Source organism: Pan troglodytes, chromosome 7, assembly GCF_028858775.2.
Source record: "Pan troglodytes isolate AG18354 chromosome 7, NHGRI_mPanTro3-v2.0_pri, whole genome shotgun sequence".
NCBI lineage: Eukaryota > Metazoa > Chordata > Mammalia > Primates > Hominidae > Pan > Pan troglodytes.
Genome location: NC_072405.2, coordinates 82478604 through 82492505, shown reverse-complemented (window position 1 = coordinate 82492505; position 13902 = coordinate 82478604). Strand labels below are relative to the sequence as shown.

The 13902-nt window shown below is 38.1% G+C and overlaps 1 protein-coding gene across 9 annotated transcripts in view; it reads left to right on the top strand.

The window, feature by feature from the left end:
- UBE2W (ubiquitin conjugating enzyme E2 W) overlaps nucleotides 1–13902 on the top strand; it is a 139932-nt gene that overhangs the window by 41225 nt on the left and 84805 nt on the right. For all 9 annotated transcript variants that reach the window (XR_010159275.1, XM_063816399.1, XM_063816402.1 and 6 more), the window contains 2 exons: nucleotides 6212–6303; nucleotides 11425–11527. Coding sequence is in view for 8 of the 9 variants with exons in the window: in XM_063816399.1 (XP_063672469.1) it covers nucleotides 6212–6303; nucleotides 11425–11527 (195 nt within the window). In the remaining variant the exon portion in view is untranslated. The remainder of the gene's footprint in view (nucleotides 1–6211; nucleotides 6304–11424; nucleotides 11528–13902) is intronic.

Genomic DNA, 13902 nt, shown 5'->3' with positions numbered 1-13902 from the left:
GACCTCTAAAAGGTCATACTAGTTCTTCATATTTACAAACAAAATGTGAATTTTCATTTATCTTTACATGCAGCTCTTTAAATCATTTTCTTTCAGCTCTTCTATGTCTACATTTGGGAGACTTAGAACTAGTTTTTTAGAATCACGACTTCAGGATTTTTCCTGCCCTGGCTAATGAACTGTTGTTCTGGGAAGAATGCAACTAAGGGTGAATTCTGTTTTTGTGAATCTGCAGAACAGATACTACACATTGCTTGACCTTTCACTGTTTGTATCTTTTTAAAAAATGTTTTATTTGTGAATGTAGTATGTACTCATTTAACCCCCCAAATGCTGGCCCTTCTCTCTCACTATTTCAGGGGATGTGAATATGCAAGGCAGTTTATTGCCTAGTAGCTAAGAAGGCTGGGGGCTGGCATGAATTGTCTTTTTTTAATGTAATAATTCCACCCCCTCAGTAAAAAAGCATGGTCCAGTGAATGTCTTAGATTGTGACTTAGTGATATTGATGAGGAAGTAGATGACAGTCCCTTCTGGGATGGAGGGGAGGATGGAGCAGTGGTCCTGTATTATCTATCAGTGCGTAACAAACCCTTAAACTTAGCGATTTAAAACAACAAATGTTATTTCACAGTTCCGAGGGTCAGGAATCAGAGGCATAGTTGTTTGATTCTGGCTTAGGGTCCCTCTTGAGTTTGCAGGTAAGGTACTCGCTAAGATAGTAGTCATCTGAAAGCTTGACTTGAATTGAAGGATCTGCCTACAAATCATCACATGGTTATTGGTAGGAGGTTTCAGTTCCTCACTATGAAGGCCTCTGAATTAGGCTGTTCTCAACATGATAGCTTGATTCCTCCAGAGCAAGTGATTTGAGAGAGAGAATTACCAAGACAGAAACCATAGTGTTTTGTTTTGTTTTGTTGTTTTTTGAGGCGAAGTCTCGCTCTCTCGCCCAGGCTGGAGTGCAGCAGCTTGATCTCACTCACTGCAACCTCCGCCTCCCGGGTACAAGCAATTCTCCTGTCTCAGCCTCCCGAGTAGCCGAGATTACAGACGCATGCCACCACGCCCAGCTGATTTTTTGTATTTTTAGTAGAGACAGGTTTTCACCATATTGGTCAGGCTGGTCCCGAATTCCTGACCTCAGGTGATTCACCCACCTCGGCCTCCCAAAGTACTGGGATTACAGGCATGAGCCACCGCACCCGGCCACAGAAACCATAGTTTTTAAAATAATCTAATCTTGGGAGTGACACACCATTTCTGCTGTATTCCATTGGTCACACAGATCAGCTCTGAGGGAGGGAACTACACAAGGGTGTGAATACTAGGACCTTTAGAGTTTGTTGGGAATTATCTTGAAAGTTGGCTATCACAGGTCCCTTCCTTTGTGGAGATGAAAGAAGTCTAAGGGTAAAGAGAAACTTTTTTTTTTCTATAGAACCCTTTTCCATTATGTTCAGGAGACCAGGGATGGTATACCAATAAAGCGCTTTTTTAGTTTAGTTTGCTTTTGTTGTCTTGTGTTTCGCTTGGTAGTTATGCAGATTGATTCTCCTTTATATTCTTGCTTCTCCTACTAAGAAGGATTATCCTTCTTGACTTAGTAAAGTTCTCAAGATCTGGAAGATTTCTGCAGCAGTGTTTCCCAAAATATGGTCCTTGAAACAAGGCTTGAGACGCTCTACAAAGGGTTCTATTATCTTTGGAAACCTCTTTTTTGTTGTTGTTGGGAGTTTTTTGTTTATTTTATTTTATCGAGATGGAGTCTCACTCTATAGCCCAGGCTGCAGTGCATTCACGTGATCTAGGCTCACTGCAACCTCCGCCTCCCGAGTTCAAGCTATTCTTGTGCCTCAGCCTCCCGAGTAGCTGGGATTACAGGCGCATGCCACCACTCCTAGCTAATTTTTGTATTTGTAGTAGAGATGGGGTTTCGCCATGTTGCCCAGGCTAGTCTTGAACTCCTGACCTCAGGCATTACATGCTCCTTGACCTCCCAAAGTGCTGGAATTACAGGCTTGAGCCACTGTGCCTGGCCTTGTTTAATGTTATTAGAGACAAGTTCTTGCTGTGTTGCCCAGGCTGGACTCCAGCTTCTAGACTCAAACAATTCTCCTGCCTCAGCCCCCTGAGTAGCTGGGACTACAGGCATGCATCACTGTGCTCAGCTATTTTTGGAAACCTCTTTATGTCATCTTGCCTTTGGACAATGACTGTACAAGTTAGTATATGGAAAGTTCTGTTGAAGAAGCCAGTTCTTTGTTTGACCCAGTTTTTAAAAAAAGTACGTGATCACAGAACCCTGATTTGTGAATATCAGTAGAAAATAATTAAAACCTTGTTCTAACAGAAATTTGCATAAATTTGTCTTTATTCAAAACAAATTATTTAAGCAAATTTAAAGTCCATTACAGTGATTCACAACACAGTTTTCTATCTGTAGTGGTGTTGGATGGCTAAGCTTATTTTAAGTGTCATAAATTGAAAAGACGTAGAAACATTACTTACTGATAGTAATATTTCATTGTCCAGAAAAAACAGAAACCAATTTTTAAGCAGAGAACTCTTAAGAAATGAACAGATATCCATACTTGTCTTCTTCACTTTAAGAAAAGACTTACGCTGGGTGTAGTGTAGGTGCCTGTTGTCCCAGCTATTTGGAAAGCTGCGGCAGGAGTTCTGGGCTGTCATGCACTATGTCGATTGGGTGTCCACATTGAGTTCGGCATCAATATGGTGACCTCTCGGGAGCGAGGGACCACCAGGTTGTCTCAGGAGGAGGGGTGAACGATCCAGGTCAGAAACAGAGCAGGTCAAAACTCCCATGCCAATCAGTAGTGGGATTGCACCTGTGTACTCCAGCTTGGGCAACATAGCGAGACCCTGTCTCTGAAAAAAAAGTCATATTAAGACTCTTTATAATCTTGCATGCAATTTTAATAACATTAGTTATTTGGTTTTAAAATTCATAAATTAGGGACTACTGTGTTTTTTTTTTTTTGTTTTTTTTTTGCCTGGTTGTACACTGAAAAAGCATGTCCACTGATGATAACAAGGGAAGAGGTGTACAATAAAAGCTGTACAAATAAGCGTGCAAAATACGTAGCCATTTTAGGATACCTAATATGTAGGAAGAAAACCTTAACATATCTCAGATCATAATATGTTGTATTCTGATGTTCTACTATAAACGATGTTCATTAACAATAACCTTGAAATATTAAACTCTGCAGGTGATCATTATATATTAAAATTACTTAAAATTTTTTAAAAATTATACATATAAAATCGTTTAAAATTTTATTAATATTTTCTTTTCTTTTTTCTTATTTCATTCTCGTCACAAGGCATAAAATTTTTGAAAGGCTTTTTGCATAAAGGGTTACTTTTAGAGTTTCTCTGGAAAGCTTGTCTGTGAAATGACATTCTTTAAGGATTATGGAGAACTATGGCTTTTTTTTTTTTTTTTTTTTTTTTTGAGGTGGAGTCTCACTCTGTCACCCAGGCTGTAGTGCAGTGGCGCAGTCTCAGCTCACTGCAACCTCTGCCTCCCGGGTTCAAGCGATTCTTCTGCCTCTGCCTGCTGAGTAGCTGGGACTACAGGCACGCGCCACCACGCCTGGCTAATTTTTTTAGTATTTTTAGTAGGGTTTCACCATATCGGCCAGGCTGGTCTCGAACTCTGGACCTTGCGATCCTCCCGCCTTGGCCTCCCAAAGTGCTGGGATTACAGGCGTGAGCCACAACGCCCAGCCGAACTATGGGTTTTATAATTAGAAAGCAGCAAAGGAAGCACTGCTAAAACTTTTAAGCACTTTTAACTCAAGCTGTTAAGACCTTACAAGCAGGTTGAGCATCCCCAATCTGAAATGTGAAATGCTCCAAAATCTGAAACATTTTAAGTAGCAACATGACACTCAAAGGTAATGTTCATTGGAGCATTTCAGATTCTGGCTTTTTAGATTTGGGATGCTCAACCAGTAAATCCGAAACAGTTCTGGTCACAAGCAGTTCAGATAATGGCTACTCGACCTACAACCTCAATATAGTAGCTATGATGTCTTGATGTTGTATAGGTAACTGCCTATTTGTCATAACTGCTTTACAGCATCCGTGTTGAAATATTTTTTCCAGTGTGGAAGAAATCGATTCGTTTTGTGAACCGAAACTTCAAAGCTATTTTTTTAATGTAAGGTTAGCCATTATGCAAAACTTACTGGTCAAGCAGTTAATAAAATACACGTATCCCATTGAAGAGAATACACATATCCCATTCAGTTTTTGTACATAACAAGGCAATTAGAAACCCTGAAAGTTTATTTGCTTCTTTTTGTTATGATTTTTCTAATTTTTGTTTTATTTTTGAGACAGAATCTCACTCTGTAACTTAGGCTGGAGTGCAGTGGTACAACTATAGTTCACTGCAGCCTTGGCCTCCTGGGCTCAAAAGATCCTCCTACCTTATCCTCTGAAGTATCTGGGAGTACAGGTGCATGCCCCTACACCTGGCTAATATATATATATATATATATATATATATAATTTTTTTTTCTTTTTTTTTTTTTTTTTTGTAGAGACAGGGTCTCACTATGTTACCCAAGCTGGTCTCAAACTGCTGGGCTCAAGCATTTTCCCCATCTCTCCCTCCCAAAGCGCTGAGATTGTATTCATGAGCCACCACACGTAGCCTACTTTCTTTCCTTCATAAATCTGCCAGTCTTTGGGAACTTGTGTTAAAAATTCTAGAAGCTTTTCTAGCTGTAGTTTGAACATCAGGTTGAACTTTCTCTTCTTTTGCAGTTTGCTTGTATTTTAAAAGCAAATCAGGGCTGGCACAGTGGCGCACACCTGTAATCCTTTGAGAAAGCAGGGTGGAAGGAGCACTTGAGGCCAGGAGTTTAAGACCAGCCTGTGCAACATAGTGAGACCCTGTCTCTACAAAAAAAATTTTTTTTTTTTTTTAGTTAGCCAAGCATGGTGTTGAACACCTGTAGTCCTAGCTACTCAGGAGACTCAGGCAGAAGGACGGCTGGAGCCCAGAAGTTCCAGGCTGCAGTGAGCTAGGATTGTGCCACTGCATGCCTCCTGGAGTGACAGAGTGAGGCCCTGTCTCTTAAAAAATAAACAACAACAAACCTAGTCAAACTTTAAGCAGCTACTGTAGCTGTTGTACTTCGTGAGATTGAAAATCCAGTCCTGGAGTTCCTGGAACATCAGAGGATGTGGTTCTTTCAGGATCTTTTCGTTGAGTGAAAAGATCTTTTGTTGAGTGAAAATATGTTCTTTTTGACTTGTGACGAGGCCTTACTGGAAAGAAAGGTCATGTAGACCTCCTTTGCCTTTACTTGCATCTGCTTATCTTGCATTAAAAAAAGAAATCTTTACATGCTAGCCAAAACAAAATATTTTCTTCATTGAATATCTTTTTAAAAAATTTCCTTAATCTTTTCATGCCTTCTAGGTCTTCCAGCAGATTCTCCAGGAAAGCCACCCATTTGGCTGTGCTCTTGAGGCCCTGGTGGCTGCTGCCAGAACTACTATTACTGTCATAGATGTATTTACTGGTTTATAGGAAAGAATATTATAATGCATACAGATGAAGAAGTACATGAGGGAAGGGATGTGGAGTTTCCATGTTCCGTTCCAGATGTGCCACCCTCCAGGAAACTCCATACATTCAGCTGCCTGGAAGCTCTAGTGTTGAAATAGTTTGACAATAGATTGTGAATTATAGGACAGGCTATTCAAATTTTGAGCAATATGTATATAGGATATATAAGGGGCTAGTAAAGAGAAAGGTATGAACATTTGGAGGAAATTTAATGATTTCAGATTGTAGAAGGATATTATCAAGGATAACTGGAAAGATGTTATGTTGTTTTTTTAAAAGTACAGGCTGAGTGTGGTAGCTCACACTTGTAATCTCAGCACTTTGGGAAGCTGAGGTTGGGAGAATTGCTTGAGGCCAGGAGTTCACTACCAGCCTAAGCAACAAAGTGAGAACCCCATCTCTACCAAAAAAAAAAATTAGCTGGGCATTGTGGTGTGCGCCTGTAGTCTCAAGCTACTTGGGAGGCTGAGGTGGGAGGATTCCTTGAGCCCAGGAGTTTGAGGATGTGGTGAGCTGTGATCACACCACTGTACTCCAACCTGGGTGACCCAGACCTAGTCTCAAAAAGGACAAATTATTATTGATGTTCTTTTCTAGAAACGACTACAGAAAGAACTGTTGGCTTTGCAAAATGACCCACCTCCTGGAATGACCTTAAATGAAAAGAGTGTTCAAAATTCAATTACACAGTAAGTATTTAATTTTTAAAGGGCTCTTTGTTTTATTACCAATAATGTATGAATGTTCACCCGCTTTTTAAAACTACAAAATTATTTTCACATTTCATTCTTTCACCAAGAGGTAAATACAGTAAACAGATCTTATTCTGTGCATTTATATATATAATCAATTTTGTTTTACGGCATTATAAACGTTGCATAATTTGTAAAGCTGTTTTTAAACTATCTTTGGTACATTTTTAAAAAATTTTGTTTAACTGAGTGGCACTGACTTTGTTTATGAAGTGATCCTCATCTATAATATTAAAGAACTGTTTGGTGTGAGGTTTTATCAAATTAAAAATATGTATCTATTTAGGCATATGAAGAGAGTAATAGTCAAGAGGTATCCCATGCCCTAAAAACATCAATTGCATCCTGTACAGAAGGGCAACAAAGTGAAAGTGTGACTCTCAGCAGTCATTTAATAATTTTATTAGACAGTGGTAAATGTTCTGAAATCGTGGAGAAATCTAAAATAATTTATCCTCCACTTAAAAAAAACCTCTAAAAAGAAAAGGAAAAGTAGCCAATAAGATAAAAACTGATTGTAAACCAACTTGTAGGACAAATGAGCCAATTCAAATATTTAGTGTAGTCTAGGTCCAGGGAGTGAAAGTGACCAAAATTCATATAACTTACCCTTTCAGAGGAAACAGTTTTGGGTACCTTTGACTTTGGCATTTGTATCAGTACCTAAGACAGGGGTCAAAGCTTTAAGAACAAGCATATTACGAATGGATGTATAGACTCTTTTGGAAAAAAAAAAAATGTAATACACGTCTTTAACAGTCACTTAAAAATATTGTTGAGTTCTAAACTGATTTTTTGTATATATCATACATAGAAAATATTAAACTCTTGTTCTAAAACAACCAAAAATGGAGCATACATTTAGAGTGGCATTTGTTGCATATTATTAAACAAATGAAACTGACTCTTTTTTCATCCTGATGCAGATTATATCCCATTTTAATCTTTTTCCTCTCTCCTTTTCTTAACCTACCTCAGAGTATCCTGTAACAGCTGTCCCTATAGTTCTCAAGGAAAGTGATAATAATGAGATTACTTCTTCTTTCATCGTTTATTTTTTTGGGAGGATGGGGAAACCACACAACACAATAATTTATAAAAAGTTAAAGGACTGTTTTAAATTTTTACAAATAGAAACATTTTAATAGATTACCAGGTAGTTATACCACAAATTATAACAGCCAAAGCAACAATACCTTTGTTGTAGAGTAAATCCTATTATATTGAGATATTGGTCAGGCAAGAATTTTTCTTTTAAAATAATTTATTGTAAATGAACCATAAAATTTTTACCTTTGTGCCATCTTCTAGGCTATAAAATAGTCTTATAAAGAATCAGATTGTTAAGAGTATATGAAATGTGGATATGGATGTGGAAGATCCATAACGAGGATGATGAAAGCACATTAAGAAGCTTTCTGATGGGTACAAAAAATAGAATGAAGAAGATCTAGTATTTGAGAGCACAACAGGGTGACTATAGTCAACAATAATTTATTGTGCATTTTCACATAACTAAAAGTATAATTGGATTGTAACAGAAAGGATAACTGCTTGAAGTGATGGATACCCCATTTACCCTGATGTGATTATTATGCATTGTGTGCTTGTATCAAAATATCTCATGTGCCCCAAAGATATATACACCTACTTTGTACCCACAAAAACAATTTTTTTAATTTTCTGGAAGAAATTTGGTAGCATATATTGAGACCTTAAAAAATATGAATACTATCATGTTTGACCTACCATACACCATCCTAGGAAAGTAACAGATCTAGAAAAAGACTTAGAACTAACTATACTCATTTCAACATTGCTAATTCTAGGGATAATTTGGGAATAGTGTAAATGTCAATAATATGGAAAAGGTTTGTCAAGGCAGTGCAGTGAAATGGCATCACTTGAATTATAGTCTGTAGTCAGCATGTAAGGTAAAAATTTTGTATAGTTATAATTACCTTTGAAAAATCCTTTAGGAAGACCTTACTGGTATGTATCCTCTTTTAATAAATCCACCAAAGCCAGTTTTTCCTCCAGAGTGGAATAGATGGTTGTGTCTTTGATTAAGAACCATGATGTGTGAAGAAATAAAAAAAATTCTAATGCTTAAACATTAGAATTACAGAGTACTAGGTACTCACAGGTGTTAAAGAACTGAGACTAATTGAGAGAACAACACATGTAGTCTCATTGCATCCTTACTCTGGGGCATATGCTTGTGATTGGAATCATAAACCCTGATGGTTTAAATTGATGTAATTTAAGTGTGCACAAAATGCAGCTACTGGGCTGCCATTTCATATAGGCTTCGATGGTATAGGAAACAGCAAAATGACTAGAATGAAATATACCCCCAAAAACTTTAACAGTGGTTATCACTGGGTGATTTTTGTTTATACTTTTCTGAAGTTTCTACAATGAACATATCTTAACTTTTTTAACTAATACAAACTTATTAGTCCTGGCATGGTGGCTCATGCCTGTAATCTCAATGCTTTGAGAGGCTGAGGCGGGGCAGGAGGATCCCTTGAGCCCAGGAGTTCAAGACCGGACTGGGCAACATAGGGAGATCCCATCTCTACTGAAAAAAAGAAAAAAATTAAAAGTTGGCTGGGCATAGTGGTGTGCACCTGTGGTCCCAGCTACTTGGGAGTCTGAGGTGGGGGAGTCACTTGAGCCCGGGAGGTCAAGGCTGCAGTGAGCCCTGATTGCACCACAGTACTCCAGCCTGGGTGACAGAGTGAGACCCTGTCTCAAAACAAAAGGATTATTAGAAAGTACCATGCACAGGCCAGGTGCGGTGGTTCACACCTGTAATCCCAGCACTTTGGGACGCCGAGGCGGGCAGATCACCCGAGTTCGGGAGTTCGAGACCAGCCTGAAAAACATGGAGAAACACCCTCTCTACAAAAATACAAAAAATTAGCCGGGCGTGGTGGCTCATGCCTGTAATCCCAGCTACTTGGGAGGCTGAGGCAGGAGAATCACTTGAACCCAGGAGGCGGAGGTTGCGGTGAGCCGAGATCACGCCATTGCACTCCAGCCTGGGCAACAAGAGCAAAACTCTGTACCAAAAAAAAAAGAAAGTACCATGCACCATGTTGAAAGTTATGCTGCCTTTGACCTCGTGTCAGTATCTGCATGTCATGCAGATATTACAAGGATTGATGAGATACTTGCTTAGCTCTTTATTTTTAAAAGCTGTGCTTGTTTGTATAGGTTACATGTTAATTTATGTTATGTGTCCTAAAATTACCATATAAACAGAATGAAAGACCACCGTTTTTCCTGGGAATATCACTGTGCCTAGTGGATGTGGGTGGAAAAATAAGAAAGGAATTTCGAAGATTAAGAAGGACCTAATATATAAAGAGATAGTTTTTTGTTTTGTATGCAGCTTTTGCATTGCATTTAATTTACCATGTATTGACTCTGAGTCAGGAATGTGCTAGGTTTTTTACGTATGTAGGGTCATTTATCTTTCCAACAACACTATGAGGTGATTATCTTCTGTTTTATTATTGAGGTAGTTAAAACTGGAGAGATAACATAACTTGTTCACACAATGAGTTAAGATTAACTATAACTGCCACTTCAGTATAACTTCAGTTATAACTGTCTAATTTCACTATAAAATATTGTCTCTTGGGTCTGTGGTCGTATCTTTTATTACCATGTATGGTACTCAGCGTGCATTCTTAAAATGAATAGCCATGCTCTTAAGAGTCTGTATACTGTAGCTGATTTCTTTTAGAGAATAGATACATTTATTATTTTACATAATCCTAGGTTCATAGTATGTATGGTGATGACTAGAATCCCAACACTGTATTTTCTATCTTCCTTTTGTTTTCTTGTATTTTAAATACAAGAAAGTTTAATAACTGAAAAGTTCAAGAGAATTGCCCAGGTGTACAAGAATTATAAGTGACAGAGCTATAATTAGGAACACATTGTTAATGACTTCAATTCACTTTTGCTTCTAATGCTGCCCTGTTATCTTTGCTGTCATTATCCCTTATTCTTCCCCCCATCTTAAAGAAAATAACAAGAATAGTATATAAACTGTAAATAACACATTTATGTTTATGATTGTTATATATGAAAACAAAGGCTTGCATAGATGCCATAGAAATGGGCTTTATTAAACAATTGAAACATAGTGAGAGATAAAGGAAAGTCACTACAAAGCCTTGCTTAATCATCAGAGTAAGTGGAATGATGTCAGTTTAGCTCCCCTTGCCCTGTTAATCTTCTCTAGAATGTTGATGAAAAAAATAAGTCTGACAGCTACGGTTCTCTGTGGTCATTGTCTATACATATTTCTCCATGGCTTCCACCAGTAATAATCAGAGGCAGTTGCTTTGTTTGATGTTATGTATAGAATACGTAATATCAGCATTGTAGAAATGGTACTTTGAAAAAATAAGGTAGTATAAATCAATTAGGAGGAGCACAGGCTTTGGTGTCAGTGCACCTTAGTTTGAGGTCTGTTTGTTTGTTTATTTTGAGACAGTCTTGCCCTGTAGCCCAGGCTGGAGTGCAGTGGCACGATCTTGGCTCACTGCAACCTCTGCCTCCTGGGTTCAAGCGATTCTCCTGCCTCAGCCTCCTGAGTAGCTGGGATTACAGGTGCACACCACCATGCCCGGCTAATTTTTGTATTTTTAGTAGAGACCGGTTTCACCATGTTGGTCAGGCTGGTCTTAAACTGACCTCGTGATCCGCCTGTCTTGGCCTCCCAAAGTTCTGGGATTACAGGCGTGAGCCACCACACCCGGCCTTGGGTTTTATTTAGTTTGCTTTTTTAGACCTGGCTCTGTCTTTTGCTAGCTGTCTGACCTTGATCTGGTTATTTCACCCCTGAGTGTCAGAGAAGGGGATAGGTCATGAGAATTAACAGTAAGAGAGTTATTGGGAGGCTGGCATGTGCTGTTACACATAACCAACTCTTGTCCTAGTGCTTAGTGTATAGGAAGTACTTGGTGTCCTCTTTTCTCCTCCTTACCCCAGTCTCTATTATCTTAAGTTTTTAATTTGCCTTTTCTATTCTAGGTGGATTGTAGACATGGAAGGTGCACCAGGTACCTTATATGAAGGGGAAAAATTTCAACTTCTATTTAAATTTAGTAGTCGATATCCTTTTGACTCTCCTCAGGTAATTGCCTTGCTTTAAATTTTTTTTTTGTATTTTTAGATAGCTAAATGCCAGAGATGTTTGACTCAGTAAAAACATATAAATCAGTTATACGTATGTAGATGGATTTGTTATTTCATTATCTTATTTGTCATATAATCAAGATATGAACATTACACTTTATTGGGATTAGGGCTTTACTGCATTTTGCTTCTAAAATGGTTTCATTTGTTGCTTATCCATAAATGCTAACAGAAAAGGGAACAGAAATCTAACCAGGCCTCTAGGCCAGGGGTCCCCAACCCCCATGCGGTGGACTAGTACTGGTCCATGGCCTGTTAGGAGTCGGGCCACACAGGAGGTGAGCAGCATTACCGCCTGAGCTCTGCCTCCTGTCAGATCAGCAATGGCATTAGATTCTCATAGGAGTACGAGCCTTATTGTGAACTGCACATGTGAGGGATCTAGATAGCACGCTCTTTATGAGAATCTAATGCCTGATGATCTGAGATGGAACAGTTCCATCCCAAAACCATCATCCAATCCCCAACCCCATCCATGGAAAAATTGTCTTCCACCACACCGGTCCCTTGTGTCAAAAAGATTGGGGACCACTGCTCTAGGCCGTCGGAGAAGTTGGCATTTTGGAATAACTGGAGGCACTTCTCCTAGGTCAGATGGTAGAATCACATGGTGAAGAGAAAAGTTCTCTGTTGGAAGGAGTACTATGATTTTGCATTGACATGCTGTCCTTGCAGCCTTTTAGTACAGGAAGGGCAGAGTACATCATCAGATGTTAAATATCTAAACATCAGCACAAAGTCTGATTATTATAATTTGATGCCCAGTGAGTTTAGTTAATAGCTTAATACTTAGACAAGGGATAATGGTGGTAGAGAAATGTTTTTTGAGAGCTATTTAACTATAGTAAATGATTAATCAGAGGTTAGAGAAAGGAAGACTCTAGGATGACTTCCAGGTTTCTGGCTTGGTAAGATAAGTAAATGAGTTACTATAATTACTTATTCTTCAGAGAATTATTATAACAAAGCACTTCATTTTTAAAATTTGAGGCTTGTGAGATCCGTTGGCTAAAATGGTAAGACGTGATGCCAGCTCTCTCTAGTATTGCTAGCAAATGAGCTATTCTGGAAAATACAACCAAATACCTGAAATATTTCCCAGATACTGAAAATTTTGCTTGTTGGGTGCTGAAATGTACTATTTGGAGGAAAATCATATTTCATTGTCACTTTAAACAATATACCAAACACAGCTTAATCTTTTCTTAGTTATGTAAGAGAAGAGATAAAGTCAGTTATTGTATCATGCTATAAGTAAAGAGAGAATTGTTTTAAAGCATAGATTTCAATGGATACTGACTCCTTAAGTTCTAAAATTTTCATATGAGCAGAAAACTACCAAGACTTTTAGGACTTATTTTTATCATTTTCATAAAAGTTAAAGTGAAAGGGTATGTGCTATTGTGACCTCTAGATGTCTATAATAAGCATTTGTAGACTATAATACAAAGAACAAACATCTTCTCTCCAGAAGATTGTCATCACTTTTGTTGCTTTCTGGCTGGCCAGCATCATTTCTGACTGTAAATGTGTGGAGACAACAGGATCTCAGTCTGTTTTCATCATCAGCCTATTTGTCTACCTTCAACTAAGTTCAATGATGGTATGGGAAGGAAGAATATTTCACACCAATTCAAAAGCTTTTGACTAGGGAGATATTGGGGGAAGGCTTACTCTGGGAGCTTACAGATTTTTCACCAGAGGAAAATAATATTTCTGTAAGCATGAAACCAAGTCAAAAATGTGTTCTCTAAACTCTTTCCTTAATATTTAATTCTAAATCAAATATCAAACTTAAACATTATGTTGAATTTCTTCTTTAATATTTCTGTAAGTTACAGCATTTGTAATAAATTCTCCCTATTGTCCTATTTCAAATTCATTTTATCCTCCTTCCCTGATTTTATTTGTCTGTTCTTCTAACATTGGTGTTATCCAGGTTCTTTATTCAGCACTGTGTTACTCTTCTCACTCTTCTTTCACCTTCAGTCACCTTAAGCAGCTAACTCCCAGATCTACAGCTCTGGGAACACTTCTTTTTTTAAGGCTTAATTTCACACCCTTGTTGAAATACTTGAGTACCTCCAGACATCTCAAATTTAACACAACTAAACTTGATCTTTCCAATAACAAAGAACATTTTGTTTTTCTTTATCCTGGGTTACTGTCCACCTGTCTATTTTTGTGCTCAGTTTTTCTCTTTTCCACACTCCTCCCTCCTACATTTGAAAGGTAGCCCATTCTTTTCTTAATGTCAGTGCTGTAGTCTGGTTTTTTGTTTGTTTGTTTTTGTTTTGTTTTTTTTGAGACAGC